Below are 23,478 nucleotides of genomic sequence, written 5' to 3' on the forward strand. Positions count from 1 at the left end.
TTTAAAGACCAAATGTCCAACTGGAAAAACTATAGAAAGTAAAAAATAAAATAAGCAATAGTACAACCAGTTTTGGGTGTAAAACATATCCTTCACCTGACAACTTTTTTTTTTTTTTTAAGTATTGTATCTTTCCAGACTCTTCCCCTGAATAGTGGAAGCTTAGAACACAGGTCTGTGGCTCAGCTCTTAAGGTTAACACATTACAGTTTCCTAACCAAAAAACCCCCAAACCTTCATTTTTTCAGTTAATCTGAGTGAGTATTTGTAGGTAGTTGTACCTCAGCAACTTCATACTGTTTTCTCATCCTCTGTCCCAATACAGTAATATTCCACTAAAACCTCTCAGGTCTGGCCCACTTTCACCTAGACATAGGCTACCAGTCACATCACCATTATGCACTTCTGATTTAGGGATTTCCCAGGGGAGAGGTGCTATCTAAACAATCATCCCTCTGTCTTTGAGAAACAATTTTGCAGTAAACAAGATACCATATTTTCTTGCATTACAAAACACCCCCAAATAAGTTACACACCTTGTTTTTGAAAGGCAGAATGAAGAAAAAAATCAAAGTAATGGCTGTATAGAGCAAGGACAGAGCCTAATGATCAGGCGGCTTACCTTCCCTTTCCTGCTTAACTAAAAGCTGAAACCCTAGCTTCTTCTGAAGACTGGTCTCCATGGGTGGATCTATGATTTTGAAAAGAACTAACGAGTCTCCAGTGCTGTAAAATAGGAGAAGACTAGGAACAGCTAGTAAAATTGCTGAAACTGGTTGATTAGTGGAATATCAAGACCATTACAAAGGAGAGACGGTCAACACCTGTGGAGTGAAGAACAATGAGCTGTGGGAACAGACTTCCACAGCTGCCTAGATAGTAATGCCACTGCTGCTGCCTAGTGGAGCAGGATGCAAATCAGCATGCTTCTATCCAGGACAGAAACCATCCCCCAGCATTCCTGCTTAAGACATGCATTCTAATTTTGGGTGGCTAATTTTTGGAGAAAAGGTATGTGTTGCATGTGAATAAATACAGCATGCTAAAATTCCTAAACAGACTCAAGCAAAGTGAGAGGCCTCTTGGGAATACAGAATTATCAACAAGGGAGAGGGAGACAGACAGACAGTTCTGAGAACGTAAAGGACTTTTGGCAGAATTCTATTTCACTTAGTGGATGGTCAAAGTACAACTTGTGACCAACTCTTGAGTTACCTAACTGAAGTGCAGAAGTGACTCTATTAGCCCCTCAGTTGCATGTAAGAATGAGAAGACATCTGTAAGGGTGATCCTACCCCTGGCTAGAGGGTCTCACCTCTCCCATTCAGAGTCAAACCAATCACTACATTTGGGATCAGGAAGGACTTTTACCCCACGATCAGACTGGTACAGACTGTGGGTGTTTTTGCCTTCCTCTGTAGTGGTGGGGGGCATTGCCATCTTCCTTGGATCTCTTAAGCATATTTTGGCAACTCTTGCAGAAGCAGGACATTGGTCACTCTTGTTCCCCTGATTTACGTGGTAGGCTAAGGTGCTACAGAATTGACTGTATAGTTTTACTAATGTTAGGAAATGGATTTATATAGGATGGTTTGGATAGGAATGATCCTTTCTGGTGGGGTGGGGGGAGAGAGGTGGACAAGATGACCTCTGAAAGTCCAGCCCTACTTTGCTATAATTCTATGATTCTATAATAGAGGTACTTACGGTGGAATTCTATTTCCCTTTGTGCATCTAAATGGCAATTTTCTACCCATGGGCCCAGCTGTTTTTGGCCCTGGCTTTACTCGGTGAATGTATAAGCTTCTGCAAACAGAATGACCATGCTCAGTAAAATGATGCACTGCTCTGGCATGTATGCAACTACATACATGCATACTTGAGCATGAGTCCTGGAAAAAGGAGGGAGGAGGAAGACAGTTCTCCCATGTGTTAGGATATTTACAAAGCTGTCCTTTTGCAAAGGGGCCAACATTTACCTCTCCTCTCCTCTGCCACAGATTCAACAAATCACACCTGGCAGAACTGTGCCAGACCATAAATCCCTCCACACAGCCAGATCATCTCCACTCAACCCAGCACCTCCTTGTGCAACAAATTACATTACAGATAAGAGCAGTCATCCAGGATACTGTTGTGAGCCACTCAAAAGCTAAGAACAGAGCCAGACACTATGCTCTCTTTCTAATAATTCGATCTGTGTATACAAGGAGTAATTGTAGAAGACTGACACAACCAGGGATACCCTGGTTTTTGTGACTCTTTCTCCCGCTCTTCCTAGATGACACCATTGGCTTACAGGGTGTCAACACCTCTTTTTCAGATGAGCCTCCTGCCCAGTCTCAAACATGCAATAGTTCAACCAGTATCAAATCTCACTCAGTTCTAAAACTTTTCAAGCTACTACTCAGTGACTTGGCTTCCTTTTCTAAGCAAGCCAATTGAGAAGCTGGCAACAAGACTACCCTACTCCAATTGTTAACTTTTGGAATCTTGGCTCTGTGTCAGCGAGGTTTTAGGCCAGCAGCTGGTAATGAGAGACCATTTGTTGCTCTGGCAAATAACCTTCTCCTGTCCATGTCTATTGTGCTGGCTCTCTCCAAGTCACTTTATATAACAGATAAATACACTTTTCTTGCCTCCAAAAAGCTGTAGGAGGGAGTGCAAACACACAGAAATGGTTCAGATCCCCAGATGAAACCCAGAAGATCTTTACAGGGAATCTAAAAACCTGATGCAGGGAGAGGATTCAGTTCCTTTCCCATCTTTTTCAGCATTTAGAAGAATGTGTTGGGAATGCCAGTGAGACAAAACAAACTGGCCTGGCAAAGGAAGGACTGGAGTGGTAGTATAACTGTGATGCTCCAAGAAATACATGAGAACATAGGCAACTGGTGACTGTTGATAGTGGGAAGACAATGTAAAGGCTCTGGTGGTATGCAGCGGGGTTCAGGGCAAATACTCTAGTATGCCTGGATCAGCCTGGTGCCACTGGGACCATGCACCACGCTATCACTTGCCTGTATTGGCCCTGCATCACTGGGGCTGTATGCCAGATTCTAGCATTCCTGGATTGACTCTTAGCCACCGGAGCCATGTGCCAGGCTCTGGCATGCCCAGATTGGCCCTGTGTGACTGGGGCCAAGCCCAGTCTTTAGCATGCCTGGATTGACTCTGAGCCCTTGGGGCCATATTCCAGGCAAAATTGGCCTTGCATCACTGGGGCCATGTGCCAGGCTTGGCCCCACACCACTGGGGACATACACCAGACTCTGGGTGCCTGGACCAGCCCCATGCTATCAGGGCCATGCACCAAGCTCTGGCATGCTCAGATTGCCCCTGTGCCATTAGGGGGCCTCCTGATGTATAGGGCTGGTTTGGGCTTGCTTGAGCTTGGCCCCTGGCTTTGATGGTGCAGGTACAGTCCCCAAACCCTGGCCCTCCAACCCTCTCTGTCCCATAGACTTAACTACAGAAGCAGCTCCTAAGATCTGCCTGAAGTGCAATGGAAGGTGTAGCTGCTGGAGCTGCTCCCACCACGCTGCCTGTATTGCTGGCTGTGTGTACACATGTGTGCATGTGCATGGCACCCCATGCCCTGCAGCCTTGGACTTTTTTTCCCCCTTTACCTCCCTTTCTATAAATTTCAATGTTCATTAATGTTTATTGATAACAATCGATGAACATTAAATCTGGGGAGGCAAGTGCCCTCCCAGGGCTCCCCTGATGCATTGCCAATGCATGAGAAGCAAATTTTTTGGGGGGGATATCTTTTATTGAACCAACTGTATTTGTAGGTGGACTAACCACAGTGTTGGACCAATAAAAGATATAACAAAAAACCCATGCCTTTGCCAAAGGAATACACACAGTGCCCAACTCCATGTTTCCTTTAGTTTGAGTATAAAAAGCACTATCAGCTTTCTAGATGTCTGTGTGAAATAAACACCTAAATGAAAAGTAGCTGACAAAAGCTGAACTTGGGAAAAATCCAGATGATGCTGGTAGAAAGATGGAGAACTACGTTTCTCTGTAACATTTCCAAGTATGAGGACTATCTCCTCTTATGCTATGGTATATTGGTGCTTGTTCTTGGAGCCCTTCAGTCCTACTTTCAGTGAAAATGCAAAACTCATTTATTCATGCGTTCTCTCTCAGCTGCCTCACAGAGATACACACGCAGCCTCTTCCCTTCCTGCCCCCTTACATACCAGAGAGGCAGAGAAAAAGATCTTTTCTATTTTTAAATAGAAGGTATCCAGATATGATTTGAAGGAGGAACATGATTTGAATGAGGACTGATAGCTGAATCAAAGCTGAAAAAGTAACAAAGAAGTAAACAGCCCAAATTAGAAAGCAAAACGTCTTACTGTTTACTGCCCCATCTCCCAGAGATTAGAAAAAAATGGCTGAAAAAAATGGAGTGCAACTATTATTTAGATTGCCGTATTGACCTCTGTGGGCCAGATACTTTCCAAACACAAACATCCAGCCTCTGCCTCAAAAAAGCATATATTACTCACCTGAAGTATCTATCACAGTACCACCTGCCTCTCTAATAATGACTGTAGCTGCCGCCAAGTCCCAGCAGTGTAAGCCAAATTGATAATATGCATCTGCAGCTCCAGATGCTAGATGGCAAAGAGCCAAAGTAGCACTTCCAATGACACGTACCCTGGAAGCAGCAATAAGAGGTACAATGTAACTTAAAGGGGAAAACTCCTGTGATTCCAACAAATGTATTTATCAACAGAGTAGTGTGTCATACTTGATTGAAATAGGGTAACATTTTGTTTGGAATTTAGGACATCTGTGAATGTTTTTTACTCTTGATTATAATGATATACAAGTCTGTTTAAAAAAAAAAACAACTTACCCATGTGCTTGGGCTTTGAGTAACCTTTCCATGTTACTGAGGAACAATTTCAAAGTTTCAGGGTCACGTTTTGGACCAATTTCTGTTAAAATCAAGGCCTTCGAGATATCTGCAATGTAGACAGTTGTTTCTATTAATTCACTTGCCTTTCAAAGTTGGATTTGGCAATTTCTTCAAATGAAACATTAAATGGCTTTTCACGGCAAAACCATGTGTCATGCACACAAAAATTGTTCTGTTTCCCCTTTTTTCATATTTTTTCATGGGATAAGAAACAGCTTTGTTTAAAGCACTGTATCAACACTAAATTGTTCGTACAATGATGTTATCTAAAATAAACTGGTTATAGGAGAGCAGAAGCAATAAAAACAAAAATGTATTGTTTACATGTTTCTTTTGTTCCCGTCCATTTTTTCTTTTTTTTAACTGTTAGCCTTTGGAGACCTCCCAAGCTTTAGCAGTCAGCTAAAACTAATTCAGCAACATTGTATTTATTAATTCCCCCGCAAATTAATTTCATGCAAAAGTAAAATGGTTCCTGAACAGAGAACTTTGATCTCCTGGATAAACCCATCCATTTTAACAAATGATGTAGTACCAGCTATATAAAAGACAAGATCAATTAAAAATATATATCAAAACTCAGTTTTTGGAAATACATCTGATATAGTAAAGACTATTAAAATTATATAAACCTGGAAGTATTAACAATTTTACAAGGAAAAAAGGTTCAATAGTTAGGATTCTTACCCAGAATTATTTCAGTTTATACGTGGTTTGATCAAAAAGTTCTAAGACTTGATGTTCGGGGTATTGTTCATCAGGAATTTGTAGCGAGTAGTCAAACAAACAATCAGGCCTTTTATAAAGAGGTTTTGATTTGATTGAGGGATAAAGTTAGAAGATACTGCCAAGAGCTGTGTGAAAATGGTCGATGGCTTCTGCACCATGACAACGCTCCTTCACACACTGCTATCTCCATTCAAGAATTTTTGGCTGAAAAAAACATTCCTGTGATACCACACCCTCCGTATTCACCTGACCTTGCCCTATGTGATTTTTTTCTGTTCCCAAAAATCAAAATGAAGCTGAAAGGAAGGAGATTTGATGACATTCCAGTCATCCACAAGAATGTGAAAGCGGAACTTAAAAAACTCACAGTTGAAGACTTCCAGCATTGCTTCTGAAAGTGGCAGAAACATTGGGACAAGTGCATATCATCTGGGGGAGATTACTTTGAAGGGGACAGCTCATAAAAACGTTGTTTGTATACTATTCTTTAAAATAAAGGCTAAGTCTTAAAACTTTTTGATCACCCCTCATATATGGAGTCATTTCTGATTTCCTGTAGCATTAGAGCATTATATGACATCAAAACCCCATTGAAGTCAATGGATAGAACCACAATGACTTTGAACAGCATAAGATCAGGCTGTAAGTGAGATCAGAATCAGGTCTACTTTCTGTGAACTATTTTAGGAAGCATATTCTGAATTCCTTCCAAACAATTTAAGTGGGGGCATCTGGTCAAATCCTGAGTGCTGCGGAGCAGTTGTAGTGTTGACTGAACTCAACAGGAGTTGCATATACACAAAAAGTCAGGATTAATCCCTGTGAACCAGCCTGTGCACAAATGTCAAATGCTGCCTTTTACATGACTTAAATTACAGGATAGACATTCATTTCTGCAGGGGGTGTTTGCTCTGTTATTATGCGTAATGGCATATGTTGAAAAGGATGTGCAGTAGTACTGAGGACATTTTCACAGACAAATTAATGTGGCTTGAGACATCACGTAATTAAACAGATATGTTAGATACAGGCCACCAATCACTGTGGCATTGTTTAAGAGCAGTATGGATTCAAGCACTTGGGTTAGTAATTGATGAGTAATATATATGTAATTAGGAAAAAAAGTCAAAGGATACTACAAACTTAACTACTGGAACAGACTTGCTGATTTAAAAACACTACATTAAAATATAGAAGCACAGTTTACAAATTTGGGGGACACTGTAGGACGTGTAATGTTCAGCCGTAACTGGACATTTCTAGAGGATGAAAGTAGCCATTAAATCTTCCTCACAGCACATTCAGTTTACAATTATGAAATATTTAATGCATGCCTTACTATAGAAATCCACCATGCACCAACACTTGGGCCATGACAAGAATTATGGAGCTATGAAAATGATTAAACATGTTCCTGATTAATAAACAGGTATTTCCCAATTTTTAATCAAAGTTATGTCCTGTTAAAAATTAGATGAAAAGACAACAACCCCAACCCTGCCCAAGTGTCCTAGGCACAGAAAGAAGTTCCACCAAAAGAAGAATACATTTGGTCAAAAGATGACTCCAGATGGCTGCAGCAATTGAAAGACACTGCACCCTGAGCTGGGAGATAAGCTCCGCTGCTTTGGGGAAGAGAAACAGAGTCTGGACTGAAAACAATTGATGGTGACCAGGCTAAATTTAGGAGGGAATTGTTGATGATGGAAGAAGGTAGAAGGGAAACAAATAAACATACAAAAAATCATCATTTAATATATCAACAAACTTAAGGACAGGCCTGATCCTCATCTGTGGCAAAACTGAATGCCTGAAGGAATCCAACATCAATATGGTGATCTTCTATTAAGATCCTTTAAATCTACTGTGGCTGTGAGACCTTCCAAGCCACAGTTCCAGTTTCTTGTTCGGACACAGCTCTACAAAATACCGTGTACAAAATTAATTAAAACATGGGTGCAGGGGTGTTTGAAAGCTGCAAAATCTAGAAGCAATGAGAACGATCTTGATGCCATTGTCCTTACAAGACAAGAATCAGTGTAAATGGGCATCACTAAAACCTCAAGAAGAAAAAACAAAACACAGCTCAATATTCACTGCTGCAAATCTCCAGCAAAAAGGACTGCATCTCAAAAGAGGAAAACATTTTGAGAACATATGGCCTGTCTAAGGGTTCTGGGCTCCTAAATTAGCAAGAAGTCCAAAGGGAATGGGATCAAACTCGTGTAAGCCATCTACAGATATGCTGTAGCTGGAGACCAGGAGAAGTGACAGCAGAATTAGGCGTATGTTATGGGGGGCAGAGCGAGAGCATTTGCCCAGATAGCCTCTACCAACAGGGTTCCTATGGAACCTGGTGAGTCTGATTTTTCACTTCCCTAGCAGAGCATACTTGTGGGTGGGGAGTATGAGAAGAGCTCTGGTAGGACCACAGGTACCTGTTCTCTGGGATTAAAGGTCTTTTCTCAGACACAGCTGCTTCTATGAGGGATGAGTGAACAATTTGCAACCTCCTTCTCCAGATGAAGAGAACCAGTCCCACTAAAGACTAGTCTAAGACACAAGGTATGGGTCTGGATCTAAACTTCCTCAAATTTTAGGGAAGATCTGGTCCAGGGTTTGGTTTGATTCCATGTCCCTAATATGTACGCTAGGCCACTGACACACATTACATTGAGGATGCAATTAACCTGTAAATTGGGCCTTAAATAGTGACCTGGCACATGGTTCAAGACAAGTTATGAAATGATAACACAGTAAACAAGCCACAAAGATAGTCTACATATAATGTGTAACAACTTTGTGGCTTGTTTGTATTGTGCCTTAAGATGAATGTGTGTCAGGTTGGGGCTGGCCCATGAAGATCCCCAAGGATATCAGAAAACCACATGTGCAGCTCAGCTGCACACGGTTTTTAAAGGTCCCAGCATGGTGGGACCCTGGAACTGGGATGCCGCAGTTTGATCAAATGGGTTCTCTGTGCTGGGACTTGTAAAAACTATGTGTAGCCCAACTGAGGTTTTGATAATCACCTAATTGTAGGCACCCAGCTTTCAACTTGCTGCTTTGGTGGAACCCAGGATCATGGCAGCAGCACTGGCAAGTGAGATGCTACTGGGATGTAGTCCTTGATCCCAAAATTGCTTGTCCTGCTATATAAATGTGGCATGGCAGGAGGCATGATTGTTGCGATCAAGGCTCAGATCCCATCATACCTTTAAATGAACATCTGTCAGTGGCTTTAGATTGTGAATTTTATATTGTTTGATGCCTACTAAAACAATTTTCTCACATCTTGTGCACAGTGATGCAGATTTGTGGGTGTGTCTACACAAGACATTTACTGTGGGAGTTGCCTAATTAGCTTGGCAGTAAAATGCACTATCTACCCATGTGGTGTTATTAGGATAGAGTAAACTAATTAACTCTGTCATAGGATAGTACTGGTAAATGCAAATACTATCCTACAATGGAGTTATTTACTCCACCACAACTCACATGTAGATGCTGACTTGGCTAGCTGGGGCATGGGTGCTTCAGTGTGGGGCTCCCTGCTGTGCCCTACACTGAGCATCCTTGGGCCCCAACCAGTCCCTCTGCACCACACGGAGCTGGGCAGGAGCAAATCCAGGCTGGCAGGCTGACTCTCAGGAGGGCCCCCTGCCAGCTGGGGCTGTTCCACCCTGGCTCAATGTGCTGTGGTCATGGGCATATACAAGCAGTGCAAACTGTGCCAGAGTTTATTCAGGAGCATTAATTTCACATCTAGATGCATCCAGTGTCATCTACTTGCTTTCATCTACAAATTAATGCCACATTCTCCTTTTGCATTTGTACTTGTTTTCTTGATGCGCATTTGATCAGCCTTGTGTCATAATCAGGAAAAAACAATCAATCATACTTTCAGGTTTCCCAGTGTGAACTAAGTGTTGCTGATGAAATACATTTCACATACATATAGCAGTGACTTGTTAAAATTTTTAAAGCATGTATCCATTAATTCCATTTACTATTGGTATATTTGTTTATAACAAGATAGGGCACATTAAGTCATCTGGAAATAAGTGAATGACAGATGTCATAATACTCTGGGTCTGATTCACCATATCCCATTTTATTTCATAACCCATGAAGTTTGCCATTATACAGCTAGAATAACTTACTGGAATCTGGTCCTAGTTCTTTAGCTAAAAATAAAGCAGTTATATATAGATTGAAACTGGTAAGTTCACATAGGAACCAAAAAAATAATTCAGATCATTTGATTCACATGAAGTTGTACTTTTCAAGCAGAAATTTGGGAAAATCATGGTATTTCCAGGGAAACACACACACACAAGTATAATGCAGGAGAAAATCTTTAAGTCAGGATAATGATATCCATTTAGCATTAGCATCAACTCAAAAAAAAAAAAATCGACATATTTCTTTTAGAGTTCTAACAAAATCTAGACCAACCTGTCTCTTTTGATACCTGAAGCCTTTTTTCATTACAAAATGCCCCTTGACCTCTTCTACCAGTGTATAATCGTTCTTCAGTGCAGTGGTAAATTACACCAAATTCAAGCTTTAAGATTTTGAAAAGGAAAGAAATGAATGCAACTCAGATTACTCATTACAAGGATAAACAACTACTAATGGCAGAAAGATTAGTATTCTTTTAGTTAGCACATATAATAAATATGAGTAATTTTACTGTTATGCTGAAATTTCAGAAACATCATAAAATTAAGTTTAGAAAAAGAAAAGCTAATTTCACTGTTCACTATTTTAAAAGGCTTTTCTGCAGCTTATTTGTATGTACACTACCATAATAAAATAAAAAATTGTTTTAAAATCTAATTTAAGGTTTTATTACAACTACATAAGTCCTTCAGGCCCAGGTTCTGAATACTTTACTCTTATTGGTGAGCAATTACACAGTGTAGTGCCATTGAGTTTTGTAGTACCTGTCTGTACTGCTAAACTCCAGTATACAAAAATCAGGTTGTGGGCCCCCAAACTTATTGCCTTACAAATCGTGAATTATTTAGGAAAGAATACAGTCCAGTTCATTTGCCTTGTAACATCTGAATCCTTAGCATGTACTGAAGTCATATTTTCAAAATTTTCCCTGAAAATTTACTACTACTTTTTTTTTTTTTTTTTTTTAAACAGAGCTGGCATTCTCATGCAATCACTTGACTCCAGGAGCGGAAGCTTAAAAACAATACCAGGTATGGTGTGACTCACAAAAAAAAACAATGATAATGGGCAACACTGTGTACTTACCTACTTGCCAGTGGGAGTAATGAATTCATAATTTGACTCTTAATAATCTACCCCTGAGGTACTTAATAATATTTTGCATTTCTTTACTAACCTATATCAAAATATTTTAAAGCACTTTATACAGCTTACTGATTAAATTGTACCACTACTGTTTGGTAAGTATATTTATCTACATTTCATTTATGGGGGAAAGATACAGAAATTGCCCAAGGTTACACAAGAAGATAGTAGCAGAACTACAAATAGATATCGAACCTCCTAGATTCCCAGTCAGCACATGCAACAACAATCCTGTACTACTTGAGTAATCATCATTTACCCAATATTTCTCAAAGAGAGTCCTTGCTCTTCATCCTGAAGACCTATTTGAACAAAGCAGGTGTAAGGCTCTGCCTAAGGATACTAAGTTTCTTCCCTAAACATATCCACAGGAATCTCTCTTCAGCAATATATAAGGCTTTAGTTCCCTTGTGTTAGTTTTGGTTCCTTTATTCTGTTATTTCCTTTTCTTTGCCCACATCCTTTTTTGGATGGGATGGAAAAGCTATTAGCCTTTATTTCTGTTTTAGCTTCATATTTTAGTTTACAAAATCCCATAGACAGCTTCTAAAACATGAAGAGATGCCACAGAAAAAATATTTTTAAAATGTATTTCATAATTATACGTGGTATTGAAAGGTTCTGGGGAAGGTGTATTTTTATAATGTGATTGAAGTGTATCTCTGAAGTTTCTAGATATTTTCAAGTTGCTGGGTGCATCTGCAAGTGTACTTTAATGCACATTAGCCTATTTTAATATGCATTAAGGTGTCACAAAAAAACCCTTGTTCTTTAGCTAATGTGCATTAAAATAGGCTAATGTACCTTTTTCTAGTACCTCACAATGGAGGTACAAGACTTAATACACATTACCTAAAGTGCATTAATGAACATGCAGATGTGCTTGGTGAGTAGGTACTCAGCACCTGTTGACATCAGTGGGCATATCTACATGTGTATTAATGCACCTTTTCTAATGTGCATTAAATTTAGTATTTCTGGGCATTTTTACACATGCTCCCGGAGTGGTGGGGGGGACCTTTAACTAGAGCAGCTCCAAAAGATGCTCTAATCAAAGTGCCTGGAGTGTCTTGCGTATCAGTGTTTACACACTTCAAAATGGTGGTGGGGGTGCTTTATCTAAAGCTTGTTGAAGTGTAGGGATGCTGATATACAAGACACAGACACTAGAGCACAGTAATTGCCATGCTCCAGCAGACTTGATTAATCAATTAACTGAGTCTGCTCTCCTGCATTATAATTAGAGTGCGTTGGAGCAGCCTCTGGGCTTGTGTACAGGCACCGTCCAATGTGAGGTACTAAATTAATGTGCATTAGGCTGTGCTAATGCACAGTAGCACATTTGCACACATTTTTAGTGATGCTTAATGAGCAGCAGACTATTTTACTGCACATTAGTATAATGTCATGGTTTTTTATGTGATAGTAAAATAGCCTACTATGCATTAAAGCTCAGGTGTAGACATTCCCACTGGGAGTTGCTAACACTTAGCACATACGAAGATTAGGCCATTGCTGAGTTTGTCTGATGCTGCAGTCCTTGCACATGCAAAATTTCTATTAACTTCAATGGGAGCAACATGCTTTTAGAACTGTGGAAGAAGGGCCAAAGTGGTATTCTCATAAGTATAATGTGAATGCTTTAACAACACCAACTTTTCTTTTGTAAATCAAGCAGTAAGATTACAGTAGCTGGGCAAAGCCCTCTTTTGTGGACTGCTAGAACTAGGAAACTTAAAAAGAAGAGCATTCATGAAAGTCATCTTCTTTGTTTTTCTATGTTCAGGCTATCAGGAAGATGTATCCTGAAATAATATCAAGTTACTATACCTCAAAAACCACACAAAGGCAGATTAAATGCACCTGACTGATAACTTTACACATAGCACAGTAAGTAATTCCATAGTCTTCTACAGAGCAACAACTGGGTAAAAGTCCCAGAGACAGGTAGCAGATTTGAAGCATAAGGACAGGATCACATAAGAACAAGACAACACTATGAGATAAGTACTGAAGTAAAAACGAAGTGGGACATACCAGCAATCTTATGAACTGGTATTTTTGTAAGTAATCCCTTTTTAGTCATATACATTGTCTCAATATGGGACAGCTTGCATGAGTAAAGCTCTCAAGGATAGGGATGTTACACTGGTGTGGTATAACCAAAGTCCAATAACATGGGAAGAGCTTGGGAATTAAGTTTTGGGGTTTTTTTAGTTCCCACATAGCTCTGAGGTTTGAAGCTAGATCTCAGGTTACCAACTTACAGAACATATTTTATACCTCTTGGTTAACAGCAAATCCAATGCTAACTGCCACTGTTGGAAACCTGTGAAAAATAAGAAATAAAGTACTATTCATGAGTAATCTCTCTAAACATGCAATCTGTAACTCCCATCCATGGCTGAAACCCACAGTGAGCACTAATTTTACTCAGGCTTAAGCTTAAAATTCAATAGCATAGTCACCCTCCTGGCCTTACACTTTGTCACTTTTTAAAATATATATATAAATCAACACTTAAAGAGTTAAAAAAATAAACCTGTTAATACGTAAGTAAGGTTAGTATGCTAAATATAATGAACATTTTAGTGATACTTTTCCTTTAGTGTCATTGATTGATATAGTTTTAAATTACTAACATTACTGTAACAAATGACACAGTACTTACTCAAATATTAGATGGCCCTGAATATAAGATGACCCCCACCAATAATTAGATTCTATATATAGACAATTAATAAATTTGTTATAATTTCCTAGATACAGAATCTAAGTATGAGAGGGTTATCCTGAATCCCCGCCCCTCCCTCCACAGCTACATCAGGAATAGCAGTGGCTAGAGAGGGAGGGCCAGGTGGTTCCTTTGCCCTCTGTCCCATCCACTTCTTTCGCCTGTAGTCTTCCTGCCACTCCTGCACCCCTGCTCCCCATTGCCTCTGCCCCTCCCCACAGTCTCTGCCTCTTTCCCCAAACACCCCTCAGTCTCTGCTCTTCCCTTTTCTTCTCCCCAGTCTCTGACTCTTCCCCTCCCACCCTCCCTTGCTGTCAATGCTGCTTGGGCTGCTCACCACATGGAAGCTCAGCTCTTGCCTGACCATGTAGCAGTGCTGGTGCTATTGATTGTCCAGGCAGGGGAAGAAGTATCCATGTGCTCCGTGCCAGGAGAGATTCCAGCCCCAGCCAGCGCAGAATTGCACCTGACAGTAAGCGTAAGCAGCCGGGGGAGGCAGAAGCTGTAAGCAGGGTGGGGGGGATGACAGGAGGCTGCTGCTGTGGGTTTGACTCTGGCCCTGACCCAGGATCAGGGGCAGTCAGAGCCACAGCAGCCTCTGTGTGCAAATATATGAGGGACTTTCCCCCTATGCTGATTGGGGGAAAACCTTGTCTTATCTACAAGTAAATATGGTACTTTTATATACTACATGCACATTTCATCTAGTGATCTCTGAATTTTACAGGCCTCAATTAAGGAAGTAGACAGGGTAGAGATGCACTTTAGAGACTAACTAAATCACAGATGCATTGGCTTTTGTGAGCAAATGCATGAGGGGCTATTTGAATGGAGCTCTTGCTCCTGAAAGTTTGTGCATCTCTCATTCAGTTAGTCTATAACTGAAGTCAGGCAGATGCCCCTGCCATCTGCCTGACTTCAAACATGGGTAACTGCCTCTCAATTAATGTGGTTAAAGAAAGATACTTTGTTGCTGACATCAACAAAAAGTTAAACCTGTTATATCACTCTTTCTTGCCAAAGCAGTAACTATGTATTTAACTTGCTTCTTCTGACTGAAATATTAATCATCACTCAATTTCACTAAAGAATTCATAAAATAACATTTTCTTAACACTTGAAGAAAAAATGTAGATTAGCTTCAGAAAATATTACTGGAAGGAGAAATTTTGCCAAAGTAGATGAAACACCAGTCCCTAAAAAGTGGGCCAAATCAGCCATGGAATACGTACGTATACTTCCCCTGAAAGAAAGCATTTGCACCAGCACTAATTCTGTCTCATCATTATTTCAAGACGAAATATAGTGAATGATTTTTAGAGGTAGTGGAGCTGTCAAGCTGTGGTAGACAATATTCTGCTTTAAAAAATTGTATTTTTAGTTAAAGTTGTAGTTTTGTGGTCCCAATAACTATTATGTATTTTTTTAAATCTTATTTTAAAAAGTTTAAAAGTTAAATCTATGGTATGCAGCATATAGTAATATTGTATTTGTATTCAATGTTTTCAGATATTTTGCATATGTGTTAGTTACCTGTTTCAGTGCAAATTGAAAATACATTCCCATGGGAAAAACTTCCACTATTATTAGTAAATGACATAGAAAACAACTCCACATATAGTTATGTTAAATGCATATCACCATATAGCTTTGTTCCTCCTATACAGTTCAAGTCTCTACATGTTAATGTGTAACACAGGAAATCTTGAATCAGAGCTACCTCTGTAAGATTAACTAAAGAAACAGGAGGATTTTTAGCTTACAGTTCAGGAACAATTATACAGCTTTTCATAGTCTCTCTGACATATTGCACAGGATATAAAAAGATAGTGGGATAGATCCTGCAGATCTTGCTCAGGCAAAACCCCACTGACTTTGAAAATGCAATACCATACATGCTAAATAAACTCAAAACAATAAAATATATTTGAACAAAACAAGAAGAAAAATGTATGAGAAACTGAATTGCAAGATTTTCATAATTCTCCATTTTTCTGTATTTACCTGTGCACAAAATTGCAGGTTCCATCAACAGGATCAATAATCCAGGTTGGGCTGTCAGTGAGGACACATTTTGAACCAGCAGCAGTAGACTCTTCTCCAATAAACCTGTACATGACATGGAATAAAGCAGTGGGGGCCAACCCTTTTGGTAGATGTGCCACAAGTTAGCCCACCACACTCCCTGAGTACCACTTTGAACCCCTTCCCCAGCCTGACCTGCAGCTTTGCTTTCTGTTTCTTGTGCTATTAACCACTGTGAATGAAGCCCATTCCCTCCCTGATCTGTCATATGGCATATGCTGAGGCTGCCCATGCCACTTGTAGTTGGACAACCCTGGAATAAAGTGTGGATCAGAAAACTGAAACTGATCTTCCTGGGTGCTGGGGGCTACTGTTACATTATTGATTTTTCTTCATTTTTTTCTTTGCTTTTTGTTGTTTTCTTTTGTTTTAGCTAGAGGGGAAAAACAACAGAAATAACTTATTGCCCTCTTTCACAGAAACTTTCTAAAGAAATTCCCAAAATGTATTAAACAGAAAAAAATCATTTCCCCCAACTTATGCATCTGGAGGTGGCTCTAAACTGAGAATTTGGAAGAAGTACAGATCTGGACTGTAATATTAATGTTCAGGCCCCTCTCTGGCATAAGTAGTGTAAGTTGCAAAATGTATTTTCCATTCCTTGCAGGCAGATTTGGTCAGCAAGAAATAATACAGCTTAGGAAAACTCACATTCCTACTACAATTTTTAACAATGGCTTGGGTCAGGAGATAAATTTCACAAAGCTGACCTCTTGTTTTCCCATGACCTAGAGAAAGTCAACAACATTTTTTTAAAACCCCAAAAGGCACACTGTTGATCTATACTGTCCTAATTTCTTTCAGTAGGCTCCCCTCCTCCCTGCTTCAGGGAAGTGTACGTGCAGTTCTGGCATACTTCCTGCTGTTCTCAGTAATCTTTGCCAGACAACTCAGGGCCTGATTCAACAAGTGCTTTCTCTGTGGCACCCCTGCTTTTTTCAGTGTGAATTCTATATACAAACTGTCTGTAGGATCAGGATGTTAGGGCTAAATTTTGTCTTCTATAGCACACCACAGAGCATTTGGGCTTTGTACAGGGAATCCCTGCAAAGGAGGGAGACTCCTAATCTAGGACCTGAGGAGAACAAGGGGATCTGAAGGGACCTGGATCCCCTTTGCAGCTACTACTACCTTACTAATAACTACAGTGGCCTCCACCACTAAGGATGTGAATTCAGAAACATTCAAAATGTGAATTTAAGACTTTAAGAAAGGCTGGATTCAGCAGTAGAGGCTTCTAGCCAAATACAAAGCCACACGAACTCTTTATCACAAAGTCACTGTAGAATTCTCTGTGGCGGATAGCAGGGAATTTGCATGGCAGAATGAAGTGAATAAAGAAAGATATCTTCCATGTTTTGAGGGTGTTGGTTGTAGCCGTGTTGGTCTAAGGACATAGGCAGACAAGGTTCTGTGGGTAAATGTGATATCTGTTATTAGACCACCTAAATGCTGTTATGTGGTCTAATAACAGATATCACATTTACCCAAAAAACCTTGTCTGCCTAAAGAAAGAAATTTATGTCTGCGCAGAGGACTAAACCAAGAGCTCGTATAAGCTTTTACACAGGACACAAAAGACAGTCAGGCCCCTGTGGCCTCTTCCTGTACCCAGTGAAATCCATAGCAACAATACCACTGATTTCAGTGACACTGGCACATTTCAAGCCCATAGCACATTGAAATGATGATGCTTTATTTATTTATTTTTTAGACTGATATGCTGTCCTATACAAAAAGGGCTTTGTGGTAACAGTAATGTAGTTAGTACAAAAAGTCCAAGCTGCTTCACCATGTTTTCCTATGCATTTATTCATTAGAAAAGAAATGTAAAATTCTGACATTTTGAAAAGTCTAATTTCAGTGCATCAGAGTACTTACATTTATACTTAAAGGTTCCCTTTATTCTCAAATAATCATTAAAGCAAAAATGTAAACTGATCAAACCAGTACACTATCACCTACCAATCGGGACAGCAAAGAAGGACAACCTGCACAGAAATAAGGTTTCAACAAACTTTTCCAGTACTTATTTTACTTTTGTAAAATCCTCTTGGCACTAGGTGGTTCACTGAAGACATTTCAGAATGCATCATTCTGCTACATCACAAATACCATAGATTGCAAAGAAACCAGACCACAATAGAGCAGAGATCCCTGCATGACTCATTCTCTGATCTCAGGAAATTCCCAAGGACAACTGAGTGCACAGGAGAGCACTTATTGGCTGCTCTGTTTCCCCAACCTATATATAAAATGCAGGCTTAAATATGCATCTGGTTTGTTGCACATAGTCTGTATATGCATCCCTATAAATCTATATATAAATAAATGCATGCTTAAATATACATCTGGTCAAAAACAAACTTGCTAAAATCTTACCAAACAACAAAAAGTTAATTATCTTAAGGGAACAGTAGGTTATATTCAGTCAGAAGCTAGGAAAAAATGTGGACTGATTCAAAGTTGAAGTTTACTGTATAGGGTTAATAAGGTCATATGTTGGAAACTATTTCTGGGTCTACGTTAGGCTTAAGACTACTACTCCTGTACTAAATAGCCTGAGTACTTTTAATACCTGGATTATTCTCATATTACATGAACCTTGTATGTTACACTTCCTTGGTCAGAGCATTGTGGAAAACTGAGGGCATTTACACACATGCAAGGAGCCTGCTCCAACATGCTGGAAATCCAGTGCGTTGGAGCGGACTGAATAATCAAGTCTGCTGGAGCACATAAACTGATGCGCTCTGGCAGCCTCACACATGTGTATCAGTGGCACAGCTCGCCTCTGCACTGAGAAAATGGCAGCAGTGTGCTTTGAACTAAAACATGTTCAATGTGCTTTAGTTCGAAGTACCCTGCTGCCATTTTCTTAGCATGGGGTTGTGCTGCATTACTCATACACATGATATGCAGGTGCTTTTAATTAGCACAACTCACTAATTTAAACTGCCTGGCACGATGTCAGAAACACATGCAAAAATGCCCTCATTTATTACAGAAAGAATAAAACCATAGCCTGTAGTACTCTTTAGAGAGAACATAACACAAATAACATTAATCACTGTCTTTAGAATTGCAGCCTATTGTAATACATGTACCTTTACTATTACTGCTTCTGTAGTTGACCACATATGCCATATATTTAGAAAGATAAATTTAATCAATTATTTCTCCTGCTCAGTTCCCCTCTAAACATGTACTTTGCTGCAGCATAAAAAACAGGATCAGTACTTTCAAATATGCTGCATGCTATTCAAATCTTTCAACCAAGTTTTCACTGAAATTCTATCATAGTGAAATTTACTTTTATGCTTAAGGCCAGCTTTATGACCCACTTAAGATCTCCTTAAGTTATATGTACAGGCTTTTCAAAGATTTAAGCAATGTATAGGCTTTGTATTGGCCTTCTGTGGAAGGCTGACTTTTGATTTAAGCATTTAAACTCAAACACGGAAATTGAGGGCACCGTTTATATTTTGTGTGCATCAAGCTGAACTTGGCCACATTTCATAAAGTTTATCTCAAATCACTTCAAATTCTATAATGTGGTGGGTCATGGTCTCTACTACAAAGGATTACTTTCAATGTGACATTAGTACTGTAGGGTAAGTTTTTTCACCTTTTATTCTATATAGGCTAGGAGTCTGAGGTATGAGGATGATGGGCACCCATGGATCTGACTGACTTTGGAACTCTCAAGATTCAGATATTAAACAAAATAAACATTATTTAGCATCATAATCCTGATCCTGCCAGCTTTTTTGTATGTGAATAAAACAAAATTATTCATGAAAGTAATTACAGAATTGAAACAATAGATACCATTAAATTCAACTTGATTCTAAAGCCATTTGTTTAAATAATCTTAGCATTATGTTACACCAGACAAAAGATGCAGCTGTATGAACAAACAAAAGTTCATAATTACGGGGAAACAAAAGGGTTTTATATTTTATTACTATTCCAATAAATCCAAAGAAGTTGCAGAATAACCTTTAAGCACCTCACATGACAACTTAAGCTAAACTGAAGTAATGATACTGGTCGGCTGATGAGAAATACAGTGAACCGTTTCAAATTGGCAACATGAAAATGAATCTGGAACAAGTATTTTTAAAGAAAGGAAGCTAGTAAAAATGTCCAATCTAGTGCTTATTTTTTAATTATTAAATCCAAATATTTTTTAAAAAAAGAGACAGTAACAAATTGGTAACTGGCACTACAATTAAATTAGGCTATAAGTAGATGAATTCATGTTTGCAAATATTATCTGTTTCACAGAGGCTGACTCCTCTGTTTTCCCTCTAAGGCCAACCTCATACAGAGGTTTTATATGGAATAGGGTCATAGGCTGTTCCTTTCTAGCAATACTTACCTGTGGGAGGGAAACTTCTCTTTCAGAGCAGAAATAATTAAGTTTTCCACAAACTGATCAGTTTCGGTCACAAGATCTGCTGCAGATGTTTTTGTAGACACTTGTTTTTCCTCTGTAAGAGCTTTCCTAATAATCTGGAAAAAAAGTACACACACATTTATTTCTGAAATTCCTTCCATAAACACTGAAAAAGTATATTACACAATCAGAGAGAGAGGGAGTTAGCCATATTGCTCAGAAGGTGGGATAAATTTGTACTTTGAAGACTAACTAAATAGTTGATCTACCCTGAAAATGTACCCTACCTTCTACCAAAGTACACAAGGTTCATTTCTGTGCTGAAAATAAAGTTAAAGCTCAGTGTGCTCCCATTAAAGCAAAGGGATCCAGTTTTGGTACTCAATATCCATTCTTTCTCTTCATGTGCTGGGACAAAAGTAGAGGTAATGAGCTCAGTTGTACATCTGTGAAGGACCTTAAATCACTCGGCATCTACAACAACAGGCTGGATGCGTCTACACATGCAATTAATGCCCAGAAAGCTTACTGCACTGTAAGCTTTACCCAACAGGGTGCCTACATGTGCTCCCATCAGAAGCAAATTTGATCCCAACAGGAGCAGTTCAGTTCAGGGCTACTCTAGCCCTGGTGTGCCCCCTATAGGATCCAGGGGCAGTTTCAGGCTTCCCTGGCTGGTGGCAGGGGGCATGATCTTTGGAGCAGGGCATGGGGCTGGGAAAATGTTCCTTCCTGCAGCTGCTGCTTCCCAGCCCTGTGCCCTGATCAGCAGATCAAGGCAGGGGGCTGGGAAAGAGTCCCCTCCACTGCAACTCATTCCCAGACCCCTGCCCTGGTCAGCTGGTGGGGCCACTGGCAGCAAGCCCCTGACTAAGCTGCAGAGGAAGGAAAAGCTTCCCAGTCCCAGCTCTGCTTCTGTGGGGAGCCAGGAGCCCCACGGCACTGGGATGGGGGAGGGAAGACAGAGAGGAACTGGGTCCCCATGCTGATCAGCTCCCAGCACCTTGGGGGAGCTGACTGCTGAGCAGTGGGCCCCCTGCTGGTGTGGCTGACCAATCTACTGTGCAATAAAGCATTTTGTGTAGACACACCAGCTGTGTGGGAAAGATACTGACAAGCTCTGGAGGGGGATAGAGCCACCATGATAAATTTGAACAACAGCTTGTGCAGCATCTGGATAAATTACACAGAAATTTCCTGGGAGGAGGAGGCAGGGTTCCAACATTTTAATTTGCCTTCCATTGAGAATTAAAATATTTAAAAAACCCTATAGACAAAAAATAAACCATACTGTTTTGGTTCATAAAAAAGCCTTTTATATCAGACTTAGGCAAAGGCTTTCAAAAATACCTGCGCAATGTTGGGGTCTTAAATCCATAGGCATAGCCTTATTTTTAAATGTTAAGTATCCAATAGCTCTCAGTTAAATTGGTGGCAAGTTATAGGTCCTCAGCAAGCAGAAAACTCAGATAATTATTCAAGTGCCTAAATATGGACCTAGGAATCTAACTCTGAGCATCCTTTTTAAATCTGGGCCTTCTGTTTTAAAAACCTTTACAGTTGTACTAAAGTAAGCCAAATCCAATACAGAAATATGAAACTTCATATGAATTAAAACATCTTCCTACCTCCACCTCTCTCTTTCTGCTTGTTACTGAGATGCAAAATAGAAAATGAGATGCGGTGGGAGTAGAAAAACAGCTGATTTATTTTTAACCAATAAAAATGATAAACTATTTAAGATAAAAGGAAGTCAAAACAGTCAATAAGGGCAACAAATGCTACTGCTCTATTTGTACATAACTATACTAAATTAAAAAAAAACAAACAGTACCACACTGCTATTGCAAACTCATGTCCTTTGGGGATATGTTTTCTCTAAATCCTTCAGTCAAAATTGTGTGGCACCAAAGTATTTTAAACTTATCAAAGGAGAAGCCTTTTCTTTTTGAACAAAACTTTTCTAATGTACTACACCTGGGGCTAGAAGCCAAGAACTCCCAAATTCTAATGTCATTTCTTTCACTTGTCTGTCATAAACCAAAATATTATAGTTGAAGGGTTTCACATCTGCTAACTCCTACACTGAGCAGCCTGATATATGATCTGGACAGCAGACTTTTGTGAGGCCTCAGGAAAGTCCCATGACCTTTCTGTCTCAGTATCATCAGCAATAAAATATGAGCTATATTTGCGTATTTAACTCACAGAGGAACTTCAAAGATAAGTATTTTATATTTGAATATGCTATATAAATGTCTTTCTAGTATTATGTAGCAAAATATCTACTGCACCAACCTCTTTAATTTTCTTATGTCTGGCCCTATTTTTCTTGGCAATATTATCATAGATCCATAGAAATGTAGAACTGACGGGGATCTAAAGAGATATGTCATCTAACCCACTGCCTAGTTTCAGATAGAAACCAGGAAAGCTGACCTCCCTCCTCCCCACCATGGAAGCGTGTCTAATCTGTTCTTAAAATCCTTCAGTATGTAATCTGTTACAACACTCCTCTGAGTTAGAAAGTTTTCCCTAATATTTACCTTCAGTTTCCATTACTGCAAACTAAGCTGGACAAAAAAAATACTTTAGCTGGGGCACCAACAATGTCAACAAGTATGGCAGAATAATTACCTACTGTAACTTACAAATAACACTCCTGTTAATGCACCTTAGAATAACATTTGCCTTTTTTCATTGTTGACTCACCTTGGTGCCATTTGCAAATTGTATACGGGTTCCCTCTTCCATCATCCAAGCCATTAATGAAAATATTGAAGTACTTATTGGACTCAGGACAGCCCCCTGCAAGACCCTATCTGAACTGTCCTCCCACTTGACAGTGAACTGTTGATAACTACTTTGGATTCTCAATCAGTTGCACACTCACCTGATGGAAATTGCAGCTACAGCATAATTCTCTCATTTGCTTTTGAGAACCTCAGGTCTGACTGTCAGAAGCCTAACTAAAAGCAAGATACTGTATACTTCTTAACCTGGAGGCATACATCTCCCACTCACCACCCCTTCATCCAAAAGGCATGTGATTCATGTTTGTATCCCCAGCAATGTTAACATTGCGTGACACTCTACAACAGCCTTGAAAGGATTCTGAAGCTCCCCAGAGTACCATTGCACCCTGGTCGAGAATCACTAGTCTTAGTGTTTGCAGGTTTGGGATCTACTTTTATTGTGTGTTCTCAAAGCATTTAGACCAATTCATTGTTATTGGTTTGTACCCAGTTCTGAAGCATT

At 39.7% G+C, this 23,478-nt stretch overlaps 1 protein-coding gene across 1 annotated transcript in view; it reads right to left on the bottom strand.

Annotated features, from left to right (window-relative positions):
- Nucleotides 1–22,779, bottom strand: part of IMPA2 (inositol monophosphatase 2) — a 25,274-nt gene extending 2,495 nt beyond the window's left edge. The window contains exons 1-7 of the mRNA XM_019540593.1: nt 22,767–22,779; nt 20,203–20,386; nt 15,738–15,842; nt 13,283–13,328; nt 10,127–10,235; nt 4,877–4,985; nt 4,524–4,675 (exon numbers count right to left, since the gene is read on the bottom strand). Of these exons, the coding sequence (XP_019396138.1) occupies nt 4,524–4,675; nt 4,877–4,985; nt 10,127–10,235; nt 13,283–13,328; nt 15,738–15,842; nt 20,203–20,386; nt 22,767–22,779 (718 nt within the window). The remainder of the gene's footprint in view (nt 1–4,523; nt 4,676–4,876; nt 4,986–10,126; nt 10,236–13,282; nt 13,329–15,737; nt 15,843–20,202; nt 20,387–22,766) is intronic.
- Between the last annotated feature and the right edge of the window lie 699 nt (nt 22,780–23,478).

Source organism: Crocodylus porosus, unplaced genomic scaffold (assembly GCF_001723895.1).
Source record: "Crocodylus porosus isolate Cpor-Errol unplaced genomic scaffold, CroPor_comp1, whole genome shotgun sequence".
Taxonomy (NCBI): Eukaryota; Metazoa; Chordata; order Crocodylia; family Crocodylidae; genus Crocodylus; species Crocodylus porosus.